Source organism: Oncorhynchus masou, chromosome 2 (assembly GCF_036934945.1).
Source record: "Oncorhynchus masou masou isolate Uvic2021 chromosome 2, UVic_Omas_1.1, whole genome shotgun sequence".
Taxonomy (NCBI): Eukaryota; Metazoa; Chordata; class Actinopteri; order Salmoniformes; family Salmonidae; genus Oncorhynchus; species Oncorhynchus masou.
In genome coordinates this window covers 9085127-9111450 of record NC_088213.1, presented here as the reverse complement: position 1 = coordinate 9111450, position 26324 = coordinate 9085127, and the positions used below count along the sequence as shown (strand labels likewise).

At 48.0% G+C, this 26324-nt stretch overlaps 1 protein-coding gene across 1 annotated transcript in view; it reads right to left on the bottom strand.

Annotated features, from left to right (window-relative positions):
• Positions 1-26016, bottom strand: part of usp8 (ubiquitin specific peptidase 8) — a 42869-nt gene extending 16853 nt beyond the window's left edge. Inside the window, exons 1-11 of the mRNA XM_064987326.1 lie at positions 25760-26016; positions 23869-24036; positions 19706-19850; positions 18741-18826; positions 18282-18411; positions 15504-15543; positions 14351-14522; positions 13992-14154; positions 13160-13301; positions 6495-6775; positions 4964-5461 (exon numbers count right to left, since the gene is read on the bottom strand). Of these exons, the coding sequence (XP_064843398.1) occupies positions 4964-5461; positions 6495-6775; positions 13160-13301; positions 13992-14154; positions 14351-14522; positions 15504-15543; positions 18282-18411; positions 18741-18826; positions 19706-19850; positions 23869-23972 (1761 nt within the window). The 5' untranslated portion in view covers positions 23973-24036; positions 25760-26016. The remainder of the gene's footprint in view (positions 1-4963; positions 5462-6494; positions 6776-13159; positions 13302-13991; positions 14155-14350; positions 14523-15503; positions 15544-18281; positions 18412-18740; positions 18827-19705; positions 19851-23868; positions 24037-25759) is intronic.
• Between the last annotated feature and the right edge of the window lie 308 nt (positions 26017-26324).

Below are 26324 nucleotides of genomic sequence, written 5' to 3'. Positions count from 1 at the left end.
CATGCACCCTGGATGCAGAAACAAACTCATAAATAAATACTGAAGCTTTTTCTAAAACAACAACATGCCATAATGAGGTGGTGGTTCAGAGTGGTGATTATATACCTTGGGTATGACATAGTCATCAACTGTTCTATGCTTTAACGTCCCAGGCTGACGACTCCTCTTTACATCACCACTAAGCTTCAGGGGGGAGGGAGCCTGGGGTTTGGGAGGGACACAACACAGCGCAGCTCACATCATTTCACTGTACAGATGAGCTTTATGGGTATCAGTGAGATTGATGGGCTGTATATTAGGACAGTGGTTCTCCAAATCTCTCCTCAGGAACCCCCCTGGTGTTTCACAAATGTAACCCTAAACTATCTCACCTGATTAGCCAGGTCTAGGGCCTGATGATTGATTCACCTAGTCTAGGGCCTGATGATTGATTCACCTAGTCTAGGGCCTGATGATTGATTAGCCAGGTCTAGGGCCTGATGATTGATTAGCCAGGTCTAGGGCCTGATGATTGATTAGCCAGGTCTAGGGCCTGATGATTGATTAGCCAGGTCAAGGGCCTGATGATTGATTCACCTAGTCTAGGGCCTGATGATTGATTCACCTAGTCTAGGGCCTGATGAGCGATTCACCTAGTCTAGGGCCTGATGATTGATTCACCTAGTCTAGGGCCTGATGAGCGATTCACCTAGTCTAGGGCCTGATGATTGTTTCGCCAGGTCAAGGGCTTGATGATTAGTTGACAAGTTGAATCAGGTGTGCCAGTTCTGGAATAGATCAAATGAGGAGAGGTTTGGACTGGCTGGGGGTCCCCTAGGAGAGGTTTGGACCGGCTGGGCGTCCCCTAGGAGAGATTTGGACCGGCTGGGGGTCCCCGAGGAGAGGTTTGGACCGGCTGGGGGTCCCCGAGGAGAGGTTTGGACCGGCTGGGCGTCCCCTAGGAGAGGTTTGGACCGGCTGGGCGTCCCCGAGGAGAGGTTTGGACCGGCTGGGCGTCCCCTAGGAGAGATTTGGACCGACTGGGGGTCCCCGAGGAGAGGTTTGGACCGGCTGGGCGTCCCCTAGGAGAGATTTGGACCGACTGGGGGTCCCCGAGGAGAGGTTTGGACCGGCTGGGGGTCCCCTAGGAGAGGTTTGGACCGGCTGGGCGTCCCCGAGGAGAGGTTTGAGAACCACTGCAGTAGGATATGGGTTACACATGGGATGGGCTTATCAGATTTCCGCTGGCCAATGGGGACAGACGACTTACTAACTGGTGGCTAATAGATAGTATCCAGTTGTGGATACTATCAGACAGGTGAGATGGATGGGGTTCATATTAAGAGATGGGTTGGCTATGGGATGGGCTTACTGGCGTTGGGCTGGAAAGGTACAGTAGAGACTGGGAGAAACGGTTAGATGCTTCGTGTCTCTTTCAGCATCACAGAAACAGAGACTCACTGCCACAGGCAGACGGAGAAAGTAGGCCGGCCCTCCTTGAAGTCTCGTAGTTTGATGCATTGCGCTCTTTTTGGTTATAAAGCCCTTTGGCATAAACGTCCGTCATAATTGACCTCATTGGTAACCTTCAGACGTACAAGTTACCAGACCTGGACTCAGGGATAGCTAACCCTGGAGATCATTCTCCATCGAGTTAGGTCAATCTGCGTTTAGTCTTTTGGCACCACTCATGTGGAATTATCTCCAAAAAATTTTAAACGGAATATCTATGAACATAGGTGTACAGAGGCCCATTATCAGCAACCATCACTCCTGTGTTCCAATAGCACGTTGTGTTAGCTAATCGAAGTTTATCATTTTAAAAGGCTAATTGATCATTAGAAAACCCCTTTGCAATTATATTAGCACAGCTGAAAACTGTTGTCCTGATTAAAGAAGCAATAAAACTGGCCTTCTTTAGACTAGTTAAGAATCTGGAGCATCAGCGTTTGTGGGTTCCATTACAGGCTCAAAATGGCCAGAAACAAAGCACCTTCTTCTGAAACTCATCAGTCTATTCTTGTTCTGAGAATGGAAGGCTATTCCATGCGAGAAATTGCCAATAAACTGAAGATCTTGTACAACGCTGTGTACTACTCCCTTCACAGAACAGCGGAAACTGGCTCCAACCAGAATAGAAAGAGGAGTGGGAGGCCCCGGTGCACAACAGAGCAAGAGAACATTAGTGTCCAGTTTGAGAAACCGACGCCTCACAAGTCCTCAACTGGCAGCTTTATGAAACAGTACCCGCAAAACAACAGTCTCAACGTCAACAGTGACAAGGCGACTCCAGGATGCTGGCCAATATCTACACTGTATTTCTTATTCAATGAACCATAAACAATTAATGAACATGCACCTGTGGAATGGTCGTTAAGACACTAACAGCTTACAGACCACAAGGTCACAGCTATGAAAACTTAGGACACTAAAGTGGCCTTTCTACTGACTCTGAAAAACACAAAAAGAAAGATGCCCAGGGTCCCTGCTCATCTGCGTGAACGTGACTTAGGCATGCTGCAAGGAGCCACGAGGACTGCAAATGTGGCCAGGGCAATAAATTGCAATGTCTGTACTCTGAAACGCCTAAGACAGCGCTACAGGGAGACAGGACGGACAGCTGATCGTCCTCGCAGTGGCAGACCACGTGTAACAACACCTGCACAGGATCAGTACATCCGAACATCACACCTGCCGGACAGGTACAGGAAGGCAACAACAACTGCCCGAATTACACCAGGAACGCACAATCCCTGCATCAGTGCTCAGACTGTCCGCAATAGGCTGAGAGAGGCTGGACTGAGGGCTTGTAGGCCTGTTGTAAGGCAGGTCCCCACCAGACATCACCGGCAACAACGTCGCCTATGGGCACAAACCCACCGTCGCAAGACTGGCAAAAATTGCTCTCCACTGACGAGCTGTGATTCTGTCTCACCAGGGGCGAGCGGATTCGCATTTATCGTTGAAGGAATGAGAGTTACACCGAGGCCTGTGCTCTGGAGCAGGATCGAATTGGAGGTGGAGGGTCCGTCATGGTATGGGGTGGTGTGTCACAGCATCATCGGACTGAGCTTGTTGTCATCGCAGGCAATCTCAACTCTGTGCATTACAGGGAAGACATCATCCTCCCTCATGTGGTACCCTTCCTGGAGGCTCATCCTGACATGACCCTCCAGCATGACAATGCCACCAGCCATACTGCTCGTTCTGTGCGTGATTTCCTGCATGACAGGAACGTCAATGTTCTGCCACGGCCAGCGAAGAGCCCGGATCTCAATACCATTGAGCACGTCTGGGACTTGTTGGATCGGAGGGTGAGGGCTCGGGCCATTCCCCCCAGAAATGTCCAGGAACTTTCACGTTACCCCACTCTTCCACCAAGGGACATCTCACAGCAAGAACTGGCAAATCTGGTGCAGTCCATGAGGAGGAGATGCACTGCAGTACTTAATGCAGCTGGTGGCCACACCACTCCAGAAACTGTTACTTTTGATTTTGAGCCCCCCTTTGTTCAGGGACACATTTTTCCATTTCAGTTTTTGTCTCAGTTGTTGAATCTTGTTATGTTCATACAAATTTTTACACAGGTTAAGTTTGCTGAAAATAAACGCAGTTGACAGTGAGAGGATGTTTAGAGTTTAGTTGGGTTACAATATTTGGGTAGCAGAAGCCAGAGGGTGTGTAGTGTAATTGATGTGAATATAGATGTGTATAGGAGTCATTGTTGTGTATTGATGTGTTTGACAGGTCATTATTGTAAATAAGAATCTGTTCTTAATTGACGTACCTGTATAAGTAAAGGTAACCCAAACCGGCTGTGCTCCATCATGCATACATTTATTTTGTCCCCCCACACCAAACACGACCACAACACGCAGGTTAAAATATCAAAACAAACTCTGAACCAATTACATTCATTTGGGGACAGGTCGAAAAGTATTAAACATTTATGGCAATTTAGCGTGCACTTGCTAGCTAATTTGTCCTATTTAGCTAGCTTGCTGTTGCTATAGTTAATTTGTCCTGGGATATAAACATTGAGTTGTTATTTTACCTGAAATGCACAAGGTCCTCTACTCCGACAATTAACCAACACATAAAACGGTCAACCAAATTGTTTCTAGTCATCTCTCCTCCTTCCAGGCTTTTTCATCTTTGAACTTATATGGTAATTGGCATCTAAACTTTCATAGTATTACCACAACAACCGGCAACACAGTTCGTCTTTCAATCACCCACGTGGGTATAACCAATGAGGAGATGGCACGTGGGTACCTGCTTCTATAAACCAATGAGGAGATGGGAGAGGCAGGACTTGCAGCGTGACCTGCGTCACAAATAGAACTGACTTCTTTTTAGCCCTTGGCAACGGAGACGCTCGTGGACGCGCGCGAGCCGTGTAGGTGCAATAATTGAATAACATACATTTCTACATTTATTTTGTGACGTGAGCGTTGTAGTCAGGGTATAACAGGGTATAATGACAGACACTGGCCTCCGGAGTGGCGCAGTGGTCTAAGGCTGTGCCACTCGAGACTCTGGGTTCGAATCCAGGCTCAGTCGCAGTCGGCCTCGACCGGGAGAACAACTGGCCCAGCGTCGTCTGGGTTAGGGGAGGGTCTGTCCTTGTCCCATCGCACACTAGCAGTGGGGGGGTGCAGTGCACGCTGACCCGGTCACCCAGTGTCGGTGTTTCCAACACTGATGTTTCCTCCAACACATTGGTGCGGATGGCTTCCAGGTTAAGTCCAATTTAAAGTGGGTATTGTGTCAAGAATCCGTGCGGCTTGGTTGGGTTTAGGAGGACGCACAGGAGTTGCAGCGACTAACTACCAATTGGATACCATTAAATTGTTCACTCCTCATGGTTTTAAAAGGACTGGTGTGAGGAAGATGGTGGAAACTCCCTCCTCCCATGCGTGCACCAAACCAAAGCTTTAAATGACATGAGTGAATGCAGCCGCAGATAAACAGAGACACTGACCTTAATCTCAGTGACGATACGGTTGGGAGCCGGCGAGTCTAGAGAATCACCGTTGGTTGGCGTATCCTCCCTCTGCTCCTTCCCCCTCTTCTCTCGCTCTTCCCTAACCCCGTTCTCCTTCTCCTCCTCTGCCTTGTGTCTCTCCAACCTCTTCCTCTCCTGAGTCCTGTTCTCTTCCTCTTTCCTCCTCTCCATCTCCTCATTTTCGTTCTCCCGGCGTTCCCTCTCTCTCCACTCCTCCTCGGTGCGGCGTTCCTGTTTGCGTTGTTCCTGCTCTCTCCGGGCCTTCTCCGTCAGAGCAGCCGTCTCTGTGTGGATCTGACCTCGTTCCTCGTCCGTCAGCAGCACCACTGGGTCAAAGGCCGGTTTGACCGAGCGGTTGGGTTGGGGTACAGATGGGCCATTCTGGGAGGAGGGAGGCAGGTCCCTGGGGAGGGCATCCAGGGGGGGTTTAGACCCGCCTGAGACTCTGACTGATGGCTTCTTGGTACGGTCGATCTGGGGGAGCGAGGAACGGCAGGAGAGGGGGGGGGGGGGGTAACAAACAGGAAGGATTAAGCTTTTAATTAGACATTTGAAGAACAATAAAAAGCAGAAATTAAAGTTGAGTTTATTTTTTTTACAGGGACAGTGCACATTAAATCAACGTTTCTGTAAAAGTGACGGTTTTAGCCAGCCGGCTAATTTTCAACCACAGTCCCTGGGCAGGTTAAGTGGTGACATTAACGGTCTTTCTGGACTACTGAGAACTAGGAAAAAGCTATCAATATCTCATTGTGACGTTCTCTTGAAATATATTTGAAGGGATAGTTGACCCAAATGACAATTGGTTTCCTTTACCCTGTACGCCGTCTCAATGTATGAGAACGATCCATGATTTAGTTTAGTTTTCCCTGGCACCGTTTTCAAAACGCTATTGGTTTTATGACTTGTGTCACAAATCCAATGCAAGCCATGGTACGTAATACATGACCATTTTTCCACATGAGGTGGCAGGGTAGCCTAGTGGTTAGAGTGGAGGGGCGGCAGGGTAGCCTAGTGGTTAGAGTGGAGGGGCGGCAGGGTAGCCTAGTGGTTAGAGTGGAGGGGCGGTAGGGTAGCCTAGTGGTTAGAGTGGAGGGGCGGCAGGGTAGCCTAGTGGTTAGAGTGGAGGGGCGGCAGGGTAGCCTAGTGGTTAGAGTGGAGGGGCGGCAGGGTAGCCTAGTGGTCAGAGTGGAGGGGCGGCAGGGTAGCCTAGTGGTTAGAGCGTTGGACTAGTAACCGGAAGGTTGCAAGTTCAAATCCCCGAGCTGACAAGGTACAAATCTGTTGTTTTGCCCCTGAACAGGCAGTTAACCCACTGTTCCTAGGCCGTCATTGAAAATAAGAATTTGTTCTTAACTGACTTGCCTGGTTAAATAAAGGTAAAATAAATAATGAAACCAATGTCATCTTGTGATTTGGGTAAACTATCCTTTTAATATATTTAAAAAGCTAAATATTTATTGAATGAATGATAAAAACAAACAAATGCATGAACTCGTGCAGTAACCTGTGGGATGTGCTTGGCTGTCCCTCCAGGCTGGCTGGGGGTCCCTGGCCCGGCTCCAGGGTCCTTCTTGCTGTGGTCTACTCCAGGGTGAGTGAACCCTGTGTGGGGTGAGTCTGTGGCGTCAGCCTCCATCCATGTGGAGGGGGTCAGATCCTCCAGGGGGGCTCCGTTCACCTGTACGCTACCCAGGGAGGCAGGGGGAGCCTGGGGTTCAGGGTCCGGCTCTGGGGGAGGAGGGGTTGGAGGTTTGGGCTCCTCCAGTGACGGGTAGCTGAAGTTCACTGCTCAACAGAAAACATGAACAAGTAATGCTACAATAACTCCTACTGAAGTCATGGTTTGACTCTCTAACTGAATCCAGAGGTCTAAACCAAATCACATGTTATTGGTCACATACACACGGTTAGCAGATGTTATTGGTCACATACACACGGTTAGCAGATGTTATTGGTCACATACACACGGTTAGCAGATGTTATTGGTCACATACACAGATGTTATTGGTCACATACACATGGTTAGCAGATGTTATTGGTCACATACACATGGTTAGCAGATGTTATTGGTCACATACACAGATGTTATTGGTCACATACACATGGTTAGCAGATGTTATTGGTCACATGGTTAGCAGATGTTATTGGTCACATACACATGGTTATCAGATGTTATTGGTCATATACACAGATGTTATTGGTCACATACACATGGTTAGCAGATGTTATTGGTCACATGGTTAGCAGATGTTATTGGTCATATACACAGATGTTAATGCGAGTGTAGTGAAATGCTTGTTCTCCTAGTTCTGACAGTGCAGCAATATCTAACAATTCCACAACTACCTTATACACACAAATCTAAGTAAAGGGATGGAATAAGAAATATAAGTTCACATACACCTTAGCCAAATACATTTAACCTCAGTTAACAATTCCTGATTTTTAATCCTAGTAAAAATGCCCTGTCTTAGGTCAGTTAGGATCACCACTTTATTTTAAGAATGTGAAATGTCAGAATAATAGTAGAGAATTATTTATTTCTGATCTTATTTCATCACATTCCCAGTGGGTCAGACATAATTTGCGAATAAATTCATTAGAAATCCTACAATGTGATTTCCTACATTTTTTTTCTTCTCATTTTGTCTGTCATTGTTGAAGTGTACCTATGATGAAAATTACAGGTCTCTCATCTTTTTAAGTGGCAGAACTTGCACAATTGGTGGCTGACTAAATACTTTTTTGCCCCACTGTGTGTGTGTGTGTGATATAAATATATATATACACACACACACACACACACACACACAGTGGGGAGAACAAGTATTTGATACACTGCCGATTTTGCAGGTTTTCCTACAAAGCATGTAGAGGTCTGTAATTTTTATCATAGGTACACTTCAACTGTGGGAGACGGAATCTAAAACAAAAATCCAGAAAATCACATTGTATGATTTTTAAGTAATGAATTTGCATTTTATTGCATGATATAAGTATTTGATACATCAGAAAAGCAGAACGTAATATTTGGTACAGAAACCTTTGTTTGCAATTACAGAGATCATACGTTTCCTTTAGTTCTTGACCAGGTTTGCACACACTGCAGCAGGGATGTTGGCCCACTCCTCCATACAGACCTTCTCCACATCCTTCAGGTTTCGGGGTTGTCGCTGGGCAATATGGACTTTCAGCTCCCTCCAAAGATGTTCTACTGGGTTCAGGTCTGGAGACTGGCTAGGCCACTCCAGGACCTTGAGATGCTTCTTACGGAGCCAGTCCTTAGTTGCCCTGGCTGTGTGTTTATGGATGGGTTCAGGTCTGGAGACGGGCTAGGCCACTCCAGGACCTTGAGATGCTTCTTACGGAGCCACTCCTTAGTTGCCCTGGCTGTGTGTTTATGGATGGGTTCAGGTCTGGAGACTGGCTAGGTCACTCCAGGACCTTGAGATGCTTCTTACGGAGCCACTCCTTAGTTGCCCTGGCTGTGTGTTTATGGATGGGTTCAGGTCTGGAGACGGGCTAGGCCACTCCAGGACCTTGAGATGCTTCTTACGGAGCCACTCCTTAGTTGCCCTGGCTGTGTGTTTATGGATGGGTTCAGGTCTGGAGACTGGCTAGGCCACTCCAGGAACTTGATGCTTCTTACGGAGCCAGTCCTTAGTTGCCCTGGCTGTGTGTTTATGGATGGGTTCAGGTCTGGAGACTGGCTAGGCCACTCCAGGACCTTGAGATGCTTCTTACGGAGCCAGTCCTTAGTTGCCCTGGCTGTGTGTTTATGGATGGGTTCAGGTCTGGAGACGGGCTAGGCCACTCCAGGACCTTGAGATGCTTCTTACGGAGCCACTCCTTAGTTGCCCTGGCTGTGTGTTTATGGATGGGTTCAGGTCTGGAGACTGGCTAGGTCACTCCAGGACCTTGAGATGCTTCTTACGGAGCCACTCCTTAGTTGCCCTGGCTGTGTGTTTATGGATGGGTTCAGGTCTGGAGACGGGCTAGGCCACTCCAGGACCTTGAGATGCTTCTTACGGAGCCACTCCTTAGTTGCCCTGGCTGTGTGTTTATGGATGGGTTCAGGTCTGGAGACTGGCTAGGCCACTCCAGGAACTTGATGCTTCTTACGGAGCCAGTCCTTAGTTGCCCTGGCTGTGTGTTTATGGATGGGTTCAGGTCTGGAGACTGGCTAGGCCACTCCAGGACCTTGAGATGCTTCTTACGGAGCCAGTCCTTAGTTGCCCTGGCTATGTGTTTATGGATGGGTTCAGGTCTGGAGACTGGCTAGGCCACTCCAGGACCTTGATGCTTCTTACGGAGCCAGTCCTTAGTTGCCCTGGCTGTGTGTTTATGGATGGGTTCAGGTCTGGAGACTGGCTAGGTCACTCCAGGACCTTGATGCTTCTTACGGAGCCAGTCCTTAGTTGCCCTGGCTGTGTGTTTATGGATGGGTTCAGGTCTGGAGACTGGCTAGGCCACTCCAGGACCTTGAGATGCTTCTTACGGAGCCACTCCTTAGTTGCCCTGGCTGTGTGTTTATGGATGGGTTCAGGTCTGGAGACTGGCTAGGCCACTCCAGGACCTTGATGCTTCTTACGGAGCCAGTCCTTAGTTGCCCTGGCTGTGTGTTTATGGATGGGTTCAGGTCTGGAGACGGGCTAGGCCACTCCAGGACCTTGAGATGCTTCTTACGGAGCCAGTCCTTAGTTGCCCTGGCTGTGTGTTTATGGATGGGTTCAGGTCTGGAGACGGGCTAGGCCACTCCAGGACCTTGAGATGCTTCTTACGGAGCCAGTCCTTAGTTGCCCTGGCTGTGTGTTTATGGATGGGTTCAGGTCTGGAGACTGGCTAGGCCACTCCAGGACCTTGATGCTTCTTACGGAGCCAGTCCTTAGTTGCCCTGGCTGTGTGTTTATGGATGGGTTCAGGTCTGGAGACGGGCTAGGCCACTCCAGGACCTTGAGATGCTTCTTACGGAGCCAGTCCTTAGTTGCCCTGGCTGTGTGTTTATGGATGGGTTCAGGTCTGGAGACGGGCTAGGCCACTCCAGGACCTTGAGATGCTTCTTACGGAGCCAGTCCTTAGTTGCCCTGGCTGTGTGTTTATGGATGGGTTCAGGTCTGGAGACTGGCTAGGCCACTCCAGGACCTTGAGATGCTTCTTACGGAGCCAGTCCTTAGTTGCCCTGGCTGTGTGTTTATGGATGGGTTCAGGTCTGGAGACGGGCTAGGCCACTCCAGGACCTTGAGATGCTTCTTACGGAGCCACTCCTTAGTTGCCCTGGCTGTGTGTTTATGGATGGGTTCAGGTCTGGAGACGGGCTAGGCCACTCCAGGACCTTGAGATGCTTTTTACGGAGCCAGTCCTTAGTTGCCCTGGCTGTGTGTTTATGGATGGGTTCAGGTCTGGAGACTGGCTAGGCCACTCCAGGACCTTGAGATGCTTCTTACGGAGCCAGTCCTTAGTTGCCCTGGCTGTGTGTTTATGGATGGGTTCAGGTCTGGAGACTGGCTAGGCCACTCCAGGACCTTGAGATGCTTCTTACGGAGCCAGTCCTTAGTTGCCCTGGCTGTGTGTTTATGGATGGGTTCAGGTCTGGAGACGGGCTAGGCCACTCCAGGACCTTGAGATGCTTCTTACGGAGCCAGTCCTTAGTTGCCCTGGCTGTGTGTTTATGGATGGGTTCAGGTCTGGAGACGGGCTAGGCCACTCCAGGACCTTGATGCTTCTTACGGAGCCAGTCCTTAGTTGCCCTGGCTGTGTGTTTATGGATGGGTTCAGGTCTGGAGACGGGCTAGGCCACTCCAGGACCTTGATGCTTCTTACGGAGCCACTCCTTAGCTGCCCTGGCTGTGTGTTTCGGGTCGTTGTCATGCTGGAAGACCCATCTTCAATGCTCTTACTGAGGGAAGGAGGTTGTTGGTCAAGATGTCACGATACATGGCCCCATCCATCCTCCCCTCAATACAGTGCAGTCATCTTGACCTTCTTCCGTTTTCTAATAATTGCACCAACAGTTGTTGCCTTCTCACCAAGCTGCTTGCCTATTGTCCTGTAGCCCATCCCAGCCTTGTGCAGGTCTACAATTTTATCCCTGGTGTCCTTACACAGATCCTGGTCTTGGCCATTGTGGAGAGGTTGGAGTCTGTTTGATTGAGTGTGTGGACAGGTGTCTTTTATACAGGTAACGAGTTCAAACAGGTGCAGTTAGAAGAGGAGGGCTTCTTAAAGAAAAACTAACAGATCTGTGAGCCGGAATTCTTACTGGTTGGTAGGTGATCAAATACTTATGTCATGCAATAAAATGCAAATGAATTACTTAAAAATCATAGTGTGATTTTTGGGGTTTTTGTTTTAGATTCCGTATCGAACAGTTGAAGTGTAGCTATGATAAAAATTACAGACCTCTACATGCTTTGTAAGTAGGAAAACCTGCTAAATCGGCAGTGTATCAAATACTTGTTCTCCCCACTGGATGTCTACGACCCTACCCTGGGTTCAATTACACCAGGAGAAAAATGAGATCTCAAAGTTGAACACCATGTTAAAACGGAGCTAACTGACAATGTGGGATCAATTCCATCAACACCACACGGCACCATGCTGAAGTAGCATATCAACTTAAAAAGGAAAGACTAACTCATTTTGAATGTTACATCCAATTTGTGAATCTCTGACTGATGTTCTATCGATTCCTGGGGTCATGTCATGGTTTCATGTGTCTCTGAGCTAGTCACCGTTCAAGCAGGCAGAGTCCTACCGGCTGTATTTCTGCAAGCAGCGTCCTACCGGCTGCATTTCTGCAGGCAGAGTCCTACCGGCTGTATTTCTGCAGGCAGAGTCCTACCGGCTGTATTTCTGCAGGCAGAGTCCTACCGGCTGTATTTCTGCAGGCAGAGTCCTACCGGCTGTATTTCTGCAGGCAGAGTCCTACCGGCTGTATTTCTGCAGGCAGAGTCCTACCGGCTGTATTTCTGCAGGCAGAGTCCTACCGGCTGTATTTCTGCAGGCAGAGTCCTACCGGCTGTATTTCTGCAGGCAGAGTCCTACCGGCTGTATTTCTGCAGGCAGAGTCCTACCGGCTGTATTTCTGCAGGCAGAGTCCTACCGGCTGTATTTCTGCAGGCAGAGTCCTACCGGCTGTATTTCTGCAGGCAGAGTCCTACCGGCTGTATTTCTACAGGCAGAGTCCTACCGGCTGTATTTCTGCAGGCAGAGTCCTACCGGCTGTATTTCTGCAGGCAGAGTCCTACCGGCTGTATTTCTGCAGGCAGAGTCCTACCGGCTGTATTTCTGCAGGCAGAGTCCTACCGGCTGTATTTCTGCAGGCAGAGTCCTACCGGCTGTATTTCTACAGGCAGAGTCCTACCGGCTGTATTTCTACAGGCAGAGTCCTACCGGCTGTATTTCTACAGGTAGAGTCCTACCGGCTGTATTTCTACAGGTAGAGTCCTACCGGCTGTATTTCTGCAGGCAGAGTCCTACCGGCTGTATTTCTGCAGGCAGAGTCCTACCGGCTGTATTTCTACAGACAGAGTCCTACCGGCTGTATTTCTTGCTTGAACGGCGAATAGCTCAGTGCTGTGGTGTGTTTGGGGTACAGACAGAAATATGTGAATGTGGTCCGCTGTGGGAGGGTGTTATAGCTGTGTGTTCGGGGGTTAGGGTTAAGGTAAGGGTTAAGGGGTACTCACGCTGTGGGAGGGTGTTGGAGCTGTGTGTTCGGGGGTTAGGGTTAAGGTAAGGGTTAAGGGGTACTCACGCTGTGGGAGGGTGCTGTAGCTGTGTGTTCGGGGGGTTAGGGTTAAGGTAAGGGTTAAGGGGTACTCAAGCTGTGGGAGGTTGTTATAGCTGTGTGTTCCGGGGTTAGGGTGAGGGGTAAGGGTTAAGGGGCACTCACGCTGTGGGAGGGTGTTGGAGCTGTGTGTTCAGGGGATTAGGGTTAAGGTAAGGGTTAAGGGGTACTCACGCTTTGGGAGGGTGCTGTAGCTGTGTGTTCGGGGGTTAGGGTTAAGGTAAGGGTTAAGGGGTACTCACGCTGTGGGAGGGTGTTGGAGCTGTGTGTTCAGGGGATTAGGGTTAAGGTAAGGGTTAAGGGGTACTCACGCTGTGGGAGGGTGTTGGAGCTGTGTGTTCAGGGGATTAGGGTTAAGGTAAGGGTTAAGGGGTACTCACGCTGTGGGAGGGTGCTGTAGCTGTGTGTTCGGGGCGGTCTGACTTTGGCGTTGGATGTGTACATGGGGTAGAAGAGGAGCCAGCTCTCATAGCCTCCCTCCAGAACCATGGGCTCACTACGCAGGATAGTGGTACTGTCCCACTGTGAAGCACACATTACCTCAATGAAACACACTGACTGAGGAAACACACATTACCTCAATGGAAACACACATTACCTCAATGAAACACACATTACCTCAATGAAACACACTGACTGAGGAAATACACATTACCTCAATGAAACACACTGACTGAGGAAACACACATTACCTCAATGGAAACACACATTACCTCAATGAAACACACTGACTGAGGAAACACACATTACCTCAATGGAAACACACATTACCTCAATGGAAACACACATTACCACAATGGAAACACACATTACCTCAATGGAAACACACATTACCACAATGGAAACACACATTACCTCAATGGAAACACACATTACCTCAATGGAAACACACATTACCTCAATGGAAACACACATTACCTCAATGGAAACACACATTACCTCAATGGAAACACACATTACCACAATGGAAACACACATTACCTCAATGGAAACACACATGACCTCAATGGAAACACACATGACCTCAATGGAAACACACATGACCTCAATGGAAACACACATGACCTCAATGGAAACACACATGACCTCAATGGAAACACACATTACCACAATGGAAACACACATTACCACAATGGAAACACACATTACCACAATGGAAACACACTGACTGAGGAAGCATTGCAGGGAACACACATTCCTATGTTATGTTACCTTGTAGAGAGCATCTTTGAGGCTTTGTAAGGTGCTTCCCAGTTTGAGGTCCGTAACAGAGCTGAACCAGTCCAGTAGGATGATGTAATCTACGAACCCCCGTCTCTTCCACGTCTCTCTGGACGCATCAGGTAGATTGGCCTCAATCTGGTTCACTGTGATGCTGTGAGAACAGAATGATGACCTGTTACCCTGTGCAGGGGTGCACAACACACGGCCCACGGGCTGAATGTGGCCCCAGAGAAGACCGCTTGTAGCCCGTAGTGATTATTAGTCATTTTTAATACATTTATTTGGGCATGGTCAGAGTGGAGACCTGGATCAACCATAAAACCCTCCGCCCATCGCTCCCTCCGTACCCAGGGTTGATAGCCTCCTCTGGGACACTGATGACAGTCTGGGTGGGGACCTGGATCTGTGAGTCCTGGAAGTCTCGGAGGCAGCGGGCGTCCATCACAATCACCGTAATGGCCTGGTCCCTCATCATCTTGAACAACCCCTCTGCTGTGATCCCTCCTGCTGACACCGCAGCTAGGGAGGGAGGTATGGAGAGAGGGAGGGAGGTACGGAGAGAGGGAGGGAGGTACGGAGAGAGGGAAGTACAGAGAGAGGGAAGTACAGAGAGAGAGAGGGAGGGACGGAGAGAGGGAGGGACGGAGAGAGGGAGGGACGGAGAGAGGGAGGGAGGTAGGGAGAGAGGGAGGTATGGAGAGAGGGAGGGAGGTACGGAGAGAGGGAGGGAGGTACGGAGAGAGGGAGGTACGGAGAGAGGGAGGGAGGTAGGGAGAGAGGGAGGTACGGCGAGAGGGAGGGAGGTACGGAGAGAGGGAAGTACAGAGAGAGGGAGGGAGGTACGGAGAGAGGGAGGTACGGAGAGAGGGAGGGAGGTACGGAGAGAGGGAGGGAGGTACAGAGGGAGGGAGGTACAGAGGGAGGGAGGTACAGAGGGAGGGAGGTACAGAGAGAGAGAGGGAGGGAGGTACGGAGGGAGAGAGGGAGGGAGGTACGGAGGGAGAGAGGGAGGTAAGGAGAGAGGGAGGTACAGAGAGAGGGAGGTACGGAGAGAGGGAGGGAGGTACGGAGGGAGGGAGGTACAGAGGGAGGGAGGTACAGAGAGAGAGAGGGAGGGAGGTACGGAGGGAGAGAGGGAGGTAAGGAGAGAGGGAGGTACAGAGAGAGGGAGGTACGGAGAGAGGGAGGGAGGTACGGAGAGAGGGAGGGAGGTACGGAGGGAGGGAGGGAGGTACAGAGGGAGGGAGGGAGGTACAGAGGGAGGGAGGGAGGTAGGTAGGTACGGAGGGAGGGAGGTACGGAGGTACGGAGGGAGGGAGGTACGGAGGTACGGAGGGAGGGAGGGAGGTAGGTACAGAGGGGATAATAAAAGATGGATAAATCAATAAACATCAACCTGTTGTGTAAAACAACTTATATTCATGTCATAACTTCGTATTACCTCAAATTCTGAAACTTTTTAAAAAGCATTTGAGACAGTTTGCTGGTCACCATCCTTACCTTTTGAAGTTACATTTTTCAGCTCCTTCTGCTCTTTTACCTAGAACACAGAACATTACAACTGAGACCACAGAACATTACAACTGAGACCACAGCATCTTAAAGGACCAACTCTCAACCACAACAACTGGTGCTGACAGGGGTGGTGTCGACAGGGGTGGTGTCGACAACTGGTGTACACAGGGGTGGTGTCGACAGGGGTGGTGTCGACAACTGTACACAGGGATGGTGCCGTACAGGGGTGGTGCCGAACAGGGGTGGTGCCGAACAGGGGTGGTGCCGAACAGGGGTGGTGCCGAACAGGGGTGGTGCCGAACAGGGGTGGTGCCGAACAGGGGTGGTGCCGACAGGGGTGGTGCCGACAGGGGAGGTGCCGACAGGGGAGGTGCCGACAGGGGAGGTGCCGACAGGGGAGGTGCCGACAGGGGAGGTGCCGACAGGGAGGTGCCGACAGGGGAGGTGCCGAACAGGATGTAAACAGGGAGGATGTAAACAGGGAGGATGTAAACAGGGAGGATGTAAACAGGTGGATGTAAACAGGGAGGATGTAAACAGGGAGGACGTAAACAGGGAGGACGTAAACAGGGAGGACGTAAACAGGAGGACGTAAACAGGGAGGACGTAAACAGGGAGGACGTAAACAGGAGGACGTAAACAGGGAGGACGTAAACAGGGAGGACGTAAACAGGAGGACGTAAACAGGGAGGATGTAAACAGGGAGGACGTAAACAGGGAGGATGTAAACAGGGAGGATGTAAACAGGGAGGTTGTGAACAGGGAGGATGTGAACAGGGAGGATGTGAACAGGAGGATGTAAACAGGGAGGATGTAAACAGGAGGATGTAAACAGGAGGATGTAAACAGGGAGGATGTAAACAGGGAGGATGTAAACAGGGAGGATGTAAACAGGAGGATGTAAACAGGAGGATGTAAACAGGAGGATGTAAACAGGGAGGATGTAAACAGGGAGGATGAAAACAGGAGGATGTAAACAGGGAGGATGTAAACAGGGAGGATGTAAACAGGGAGGATGTAAACAGGAGGATGTAAACAGGGAGGACGTAAACAGGGAGGACGTAAACAGGGAGGACGTAAACAGGGAGGACGTAAACAGGAGGACGTAAACAGGGAGGACGTAAACAGGGAGGACGTAAACAGGGAGGACGTAAACAGGGAGGACGTAAACAGGGAGGATGTAAACAGGGAGGTTGTAAACAGGGAGGATGTAAACAGGGAGGATGTAAACAGGGAGGATGTAAACAGGAGGATGTAAACAGGAGGATGTAAACAGGGAGGATGTAAACAGGGAGGATGTAAACAGGGAGGTTGTAAACAGGGAGGATGTAAACAGGGAGGATGTAAACAGGGAGGATGTGAACAGGAGGATGTAAACAGGGAGGATGTAAACAGGAGGATGTAAACAGGAGGATGTAAACAGGGAGGATGTAAACAGGGAGGATGTAAACAGGGAGGATGTAAACAGGGAGGATGTAAACAGGAGGATGTAAACAGGGAGGACGTAAACAGGGAGGACGTAAACAGGGAGGACGTAAACAGGGAGGACGTAAACAGGGAGGATGTAAACAGGGAGGATGTAAACAGGAGGATGTAAACAGGGAGGATGTAAACAGGGAGGACATAAACAGGGAGGATGTAAACAGGAGGATGTAAACAGGGAGGATGTAAACAGGGAGGACGTAAACAGGGAGGATGTAAACAGGGAGGACGTAAACAGGGAGGATGTAAACAGGAGGATGTAAACAGGGAGGATGTAAACAGGGAGGATGTAAACAGGGAGGACGTAAACAGGGAGGACGTAAACAGGGAGGACGTAAACAGGGAGGACGTAAACAGGGAGGACGTAAACAGGGAGGACGTAAACAGGGAGGATGTAAACAGGGAGGATGTAAACAGGGAGGATGTAAACAGGGAGGACGTAAACAGGGAGGATGTAAACAGGGAGGATGTAAACAGGGAGGATGTAAACAGGGAGGATGTAAACAGGGAGGATGTAAACAGGGAGGATGTAAACATTCACCTCAGTAACACACAGAACAGAAACATGCTTCACCAGACTTTCCCTAAACTCTGATTCGTTCCTTCAGGTGTTTACATCAGATGTATTTATATTTAACAACTGAACACATTACTGGAGTTCATTCAAGCGGATTACAATCTATTTATTACAGTGTAATACACATTAACCTTTGGATCCAAACATTGTTTTTAAATGAATAAATTGATCCACTGTCATCTGCACAGGAAATACACTCAAGACGTGTGAACATACTCGTTTCATGTTCGTGGGGAATCATTATATCTCGACCCAACAGAAAAGACAAACCCGGACATGTCCTTTTCCAGTACCACTTGATTATCTGAGCTTACATATCGACCTCACAGACATGTCCTTTTCCAGTACCACTTGATTATCTGAGCTTACATATCGACCTCACAGACATGTCCTTTTCCAGTACCACTTGATTATCTGAGCTTACATATCGACCTCACAGACATGTCCTTTTCCAGTACCACTTGATTATCTGAGCTTACATATCGACCTCACAGACATGTCCTTTTCCAGTACCACTTGATTATCTGAGCTTACATATCGACCTCACAGACATGTCCTTTTCCAGTACCACTTGATTATCTGAGCTTACATATCGACCTCACAGAGATGTCCTTTTCCAGTACCACTTGATTATCTGAGCTTACATATCGACCTCACAGCCTTCGTCAGAGCGGAGGAGTCCTCGTCATCATTCAGGGACCTACCTTCTTGATCTCTCGTCCTGCTTTTGGAGATGCCCTCCCGCCATCTTTCTCCGTCTTATCCTCCCTCCTTTTCTTCTCCTCTTGTCTCTCTTTCTCCTCAAGCTTTTTGCGAACCTCGACCTCCTCGTACCTAAACACACACACACACACACACACACACACCACACACACCACACACACCACACACACCACACACACCACACACACCACACACACCACACACACCACACACACACAGGAAAACAGAAACATCAACCTGTAGAAGCATTAGGCTGAGATTCTATAGCTTCAAATCAACGTATCTCCGTCTTTGGCCCAAGTCCATGGTCTCCTTCAAACCATTCAGGGTTATAGAAGTTCAGCTAAAACCTATGCCAACTGAATAGCAGTTGATTTAGTAACATCCGGTACAAAGTGAACGTAATGTCTGTGAATAAATGACGACGACGACACACCAACCTGAGTTTAAGGCTTTCAGAGAGTTTCTCGGCTTCTTCTATGGCCTTTTTAAAGCTGGTGGGCCCCAGCACAGACAGGAAAAACCCCTTGGACAACAGAGAGGAAAGGTGCTTCAGATGACAGCGGTCTCAATAACGGGGGGACAAAAACAGCTGGCCAAAATCAATACACTGTGTCGTTGCCAAACGGAATGACTTTTCACAATGTCAGCGAAAATCAAGTACCTTTAGTATTGATGGTCAACGTGAAACCAGCAGCATCCACATCAACTAAGACAGTAATATTCTATAACCAAATCGGGAAAATCGATAGAGCGTGAAATCACGGTAGGAAGCCTCTTCCTCGTACGGTTCGAACCTTCAATATGGTCAGTATCATGACAGTCCCGTGTGAGAGTGTGGCTCATCACTAGTTCTGCAGTCTACAAGCACTCAGCCCGTGTTGGCATGGGGTTGAATCCCTCTTCAGCCACTACTAACCCCCCCCTGTTCTCCCCTCTACATGCTGCGCCCCCCCATTACATTCCTACAGTCTGTAAAACCACTGAATACATGGGGAGATGGGAGCTCCCAGTCTCCTTTAACACATATCGTATGGCTTTTAAAAACATATATATATTTTACCTTTATTTAACCAGGCAAGTCAGTTAAGAACAAATTCTTATTTTCAATGACGGCCGAGGAACAGTGGGGTTAACTGCCTGTTCAGGGGCAGAACGACAGATTTTGTACCTTGTCAGCTCGGGGGTTTGAACTTGCAACCTTCCGGTTACTAGTCCAACGCTCTAACCACGAGGCTACCCTTGAACTCCCTCTGTGGTCTGAGTAGTAAAACATGGGTGGTATTCACTCGGGACCAAACGGAAGAACAGGGAAGGTTTATAACCTGTCCATATAAAGAAGCACTTGTTTTCGACAGGGCTTCCGTCGGTGGCACGGTGGGAACGAACGGACCACGGTTGGTACCTGTTGCTGCTTGAAGTCGGGCCTCTTCTTGATTAGATCATAAACCGTCAGGTATTTCATGTAGAGAACATAGGCCTTCTCCTCGTCACCATCCAGACGACACTCCTCCGCAGCCTTGAAGATCTTACAGGCACTCTGGACATAGCTGGAACACACAACAGAACATTTGCCATACACTCTGGACATAGCTGGAACACACAACAGAACATGTACCATACACTCTGGACATAGCTGGAACACACAACAGAACATTTACCATACACTCTGGACATAGCTGGAACACACAACAGAACATTTACCATACACTCTGGACATAGCTGGAACTCACAATAGAACATAGCTGGAACTCACAACAGAACATTTACCATACACTCTGGACATAGCTGGAACACACAACAGAACATTTACCATACACTCTGGACATAGCTGGAACACACAACAGAACATTTACCATACACTCTGGACATAGCTGGAACACACAACAGAACATAGCTGGAACACACAACAGAACATTTACCATACACTCTGGACATAGCTGGAACACACAACGGGACATAGCTGGAACACACAACGGGACATAGCTGGAACACACAACAGGACATAGCTGGAACACACAACGGGACATAGCTGGAACACACAACGGGACATAGCTGGAACACACAACAGAACATCTACCATACACTCTGGACATAGCTGGAACACACAACAGAACATAGCTGGAACACACAACAGAACATTTACCATACACTCTGGACATAGCTGGAACACACAACAGAACATAGCTGGAACACACAACAGAACATTTACCATACACTCTGGACATAGCTGGAACACACAACAGAACATAGCTGGAACACACAACAGAACATGTACCATACACTCTGGACATAGCTGGAACACACAACAGAACATAGCTGGAACACACAACAGAACATTTACCATACACTCTGGACATAGCTGGAACACACAACAGAACTCGACATTTACCATACACTCTGGACATAGCTGGAACACACAACAGAACATGTACCATACACTCTGGACATAGCTGGAACACACAACAGAACATTTACCATACACTCTGGACATAGCTGGAACACACAACAGAACATTTACCATACACTCTGGACATAGCTGGAACACACAACAGAACATTTACCATACACTCTGGACATAGCTGGAACACACAACAGAACATAGCTGGAACACACAACAGAACATAGCTGGAACACACAACAGAACATGTACCATACACTCTGGACATAGCTGGAACACACAACAGAACATAGCTGGAACACACAACAGAACATTTACCATACACTCTGGACATAGCTGGAACACACAACAGAACATGTACCATACACTCTGGACATAGCTGGAACACACAACAGAACATGTACCATACACTCTGGACATAGCTGGAACACACAACAGAACATTTACCATACACTCTGGACATAGCTGGAACACACAACAGAACATTTACCATACACTCTGGACATAGCTGGAACACACAACAGAACATTTACCATACACTCTGGACATAGCTGGAACACACAACAGAACATTTACCATACACTCTGGACATAGCTGGAACACACAACAGAACATTTACCATACACTCTGGACATAGCTGGAACACACAACAGAACATTTACCATACACTCTGGACATAGCTGGAACACACAACAGAACATTTACCATACACTCTGGACATAGCTGGAACACACAACAGAACATTTACCATACACTCTGGACATAGCTGGAACACACAACAGAACATTTACCATACACTCTGGACATAGCTGGAACACACAACAGAACATTTACCATACACTCTGGACATAGCTGGAACACACAACAGAACATTTACCATACACTCTGGACATAGCTGGAACACACAACAGAACATTTACCATACACTCTGGACATAGCTGGAACACACAACAGAACATAGCTGGAACACACAACAGAACATAGCTGGAACACACAACAGAACATGTACCATACACTCTGGACATAGCTGGAACACACAACAGAACATAGCTGGAACACACAACAGAACATTTACCATACACTCTGGACATAGCTGGAACACACAACAGAACATTTACCATACACTCTGGACATAGCTGGAACACACAACAGAACATGTACCATACACTCTGGACATAGCTGGAACACACAACAGAACATTTACCATACACTCTGGACATAGCTGGAACACACAACAGAACATTTACCATACACTCTGGACATAGCTGGAACACACAACAGAACATTTACCATACACTCTGGACATAGCTGGAACACACAACAGAACATTTACCATACACTCTGGACATAGCTGGAACACACAACAGAACATTTACCATACACTCTGGACATAGCTGGAACACACAACAGAACATTTACCATACACTCTGGACATAGCTGGAACACACAACAGAACATTTACCATACACTCTGGACATAGCTGGAACACACAACAGAACATTTACCATACACTCTGGACATAGCTGGAACACACAACAGAACATTTACCATACACTCTGGACATAGCTGGAACACACAACAGAACATTTACCATACACTCTGGACATAGCTGGAACTCACAACAGAACATTTACCATACACTCTGGACATAGCTGGAACACACAACAGAACATAGCTGGAACACACAACAGAACATTTACCATACACTCTGGACATAGCTGGAACACACAACAGAACATTTACCATACACTCTGGACATAGCTGGAACACACAACAGAACATTTACCATACACTCTGGACATAGCTGGAACACACAACAGAACATAGCTGGAACACACAACAGAACATTTACCATACACTCTGGACATAGCTGGAACACACAACGGGACATAGCTGGAACTCACAACAGAACATTTACCATACACTCTGGACATAGCTGGAACACACAACAGAACATAGCTGGAACACACAACAGAACATTTACCATACACTCTGGACATAGCTGGAACACACAACAGAACATTTACCATACACTCTGGACATAGCTGGAACACACAACAGAACATTTACCATACACTCTGGACATAGCTGGAACACACAACAGAACATTTACCATACACTCTGGACATAGCTGGAACACACAACAGAACATAGCTGGAACACACAACAGAACATTTACCATACACTCTGGACATAGCTGGAACACACAACGGGACATAGCTGGAACACACAACGGGACATAGCTGGAACACACAACGGGACATAGCTGGAACACACAACGGGACATAGCTGGAACACACAACGGGACATAGCTGGAACACACAACGGGACATAGCTGGAACACACAACGGGACATAGCTGGAACACACAACGGGACATAGCTGGAACACACAACGGGACATAGCTGGAACACACAACGGGACATAGCTGGAACACACAACGGGACATAGATGGAACACACAACGGGACATAGATGGAACACACAACGGGACATAGATGGAACACACGACGGGACATAGCTGGAACACACGACGGGACATAGCTGGAACACACAATAGAACATAGCTGGAGAATTGAACACAGGCCTGTTACCAAGACCAGTGTCTGTATGGTTTTGGTAACAGGCCTGTTGTGTCCAGCCAGTGTCTGTAAATAACATCCATACCAGAACAACAGGCCTGTTACCAGGACCATTTAAATAACATCCATACCAGAACAACAGGCCTGTTACCAGGACCATTTAAATAACATCCATACCAGAACAACAGGCCTGTTACCAGGACCATTTAAATGACGTCCATGCCAGAACAACAGGCCTGTTACCAGGACCATTTAAATGACATCCATACCAGAACAACAGGCCTGTTACCAGGACCATTTAAATAACATCCATACCAGAACAACAGGCCTGTTACCAGGACCATTTAAATAACATCCATACCAGAACAACAGGCCTGTTACCAGGACCATTTAAATAACATCCATACCAGGACCATTTAAATAACATCCATACCAGAACAACAGGCCTGTTACCAGGACCATTTAAATAACATCCATACCAGAACAACAGGCCTGTTACCAGGACCATTTAAATAACATCCATACCAGAACAACAGGCCTGTTACCAGGACCATTTAAATGACATCCATGCCAGAACAACAGCTTACCTCCTGGTGTTGATTTTGTCAGGCTTGACTTCAGCTTTCTTGTTGAGGTCCCCCAGGTTCGTAGAGAGGTACAAGTCCTTCGCCCCGCGGGACACCGCAGGCATCTTCAATGGTGGGTTATATATCACCAGCACTGTACAATGTTCACATATTCCAGTCCTCTCCACTCTGGAAAGACAAAACAATGTAATCAAATAGCTTTTAGTATCATTATTATTAACCCCTTGCCTGCCCCATTCATAGAGGCCAACAACCTTCAGCACCGATTGATGAAGCATCTTCTTCCAGGGGACTTTAAGAGCCCAGACGTTGGGTCTGAACGTTAACATGCATCACTTGTGGTTTTTGGAAATTAAGGAGGAGGGCCGCCAGAAATGGGTTGGAACTGAAAAATACTGTCAGTCGCAATTGTGATAAAGTCGGTGAGGGATGAATCAAATGGACCTGTGTTCTGAAGTGGCTGTCCTGTATCTGAGAGAAATAACAAAGATGAGGACTTTAAAGGCTTTTTAAAAACAAATATTTAACCACTTATTTATATATTTACATTTTTTTGCACTAAAGTACTTCCATTCATGTTTAAACTGGTACCGGGCTGCCTACAGACACTTCTAGTCAGGCTGGTACCGGGCTGCCTACAGACACGTCTAGTCAGGCTGGTACCGGGCTGCCTACAGACACATCTAGTGAGGCTGGTACCGGGCTGCCTACAGACACATCTAGTGAGGCTGGTACCGGGCTGCCTACAGACACGTCTAGTGAGGCTGGTACCGGGCTGCCTACAGACACGTCTAGTGAGGCTGGTACCGGGCTGCCTACAGACATGTCTAGTCAGGCTGGTACCGGGCTGCCTACAGACACATCTAGTCAGGCTGATACCGGGCTGCCTACAGACACGTCTAGTGAGGCTGGTACCGGGCTGCCTACAGACACGTCTAGTCAGGCTGGTACCGGGCTGCCTACAGACACGTCTAGTGAGGCTGGTACCGGGCTGCCTACAGACACGTCTAGTCAGGCTGGTACCGGGCTGCCTATAGACATGTCTAGTCAGGCTGGTACCGGGCTGCCTACAGACACATCTAGTCAGGCTGATACCGGGCTGCCTACAGACACGTCTAGTCAGGCTGGTACCGGGCTGCCTACAGACACGTCTAGTCAGGCTGGTCCCGGGCTACCTACAGACACGTCTAGTCAGGCTGGTACCGGGCTGCCTACAGACACATCTAGTCAGGCTGGTACCGGGCTGCCTACAGACACGAACTGTAAGAACTGTAACTCAGAAAAATAAATAAAAAGTTGCATGTTGCGTTTATATTTTTGTTCAGTGTAGAACCATGTCCAATAGGTTTTTGACGTTTTTGTTAGTAAGCGGTTGTTCTCTGAATGGCCAAGCAAAGTACTGTATTGTGATTTGTGTACCTGGGGGTCAATTTCCAGTGTAACGTTACGTATGATTATCTTTGGAAGTTCAGCTGGAGTAATGCAGCCAAGCAAGATGTAAACATGAACTGTGCATTTAGCAAGGCTTCCCCGAACGAAACCACAGACAATTTCTTTGACGAAATTGTAAATATAATATGTGACATTGGACTTGCTACTAGCTAGTACGTTCGCAAAACTTTAAGTTAGCAAGCCAGGTAGCTTCCTAAGTAATGTTTCATCAGGAAGTGCAGTAAACTAGCCAACCCCATCTGTCAAGCTAGTTTATTAGCTAAACTAGGCTAGCTAGCTTTCACTGTAGTTGTTTACTCGAACAGGCTCTGTCAGCTTATGGATGATTAGCGAGGGAACGACAAAGACGTTATAACCGTACCTATAACGGCGAATAACAGTTATTGCAATGAAGAGATAGCAAGTGAATACGTTTAAAAAAGGAAATTATACAACTTACCATAACGTTGCACTGTTGTCTTGTTCAGTTGTTTTCTTGTTTTCCGCTAGTTACCACAGCCACAAAGTCAAAATTGGCCATGTCGTAAAATGTTATTTTAAAAAAAATGTGTTTTGGGGGCTTAATTTAGTGTTAGAAAAAAGCGTATGGTTAGAAGTGTGGTTACGGTTTGGTATATAATCGCATTTTAAGAATATATATTTTAGAAACAGGCGGGGTTTATGACTGTGATAACTAGTGACGAGCCCTAGTCAGCTGACTCCTGATTCCCGGAAGAACTCAAGGGGGCGTATTTGTTCAAAATGGCAAAACTTTATCAACAATGTAGAACACGCCACTGCTAGAATCAACCCGATTTTTTTGAACAACAACGGTTGCTACGCGAGGCCTATTTGATCGATTAGAAGTTTCGTAATGGTTAGGTTGTTATGAATTTACTGTACTGAAACAGCAGGGAGCAGATCTCGAACCGTTGACCTTCTAGCCAGAAATCCAGCGCGCTATTTACTGTGCCGCAAAAGCATGCTCGACCGGCAGAGTCGATATCCGCGCTTATAAACCCAGG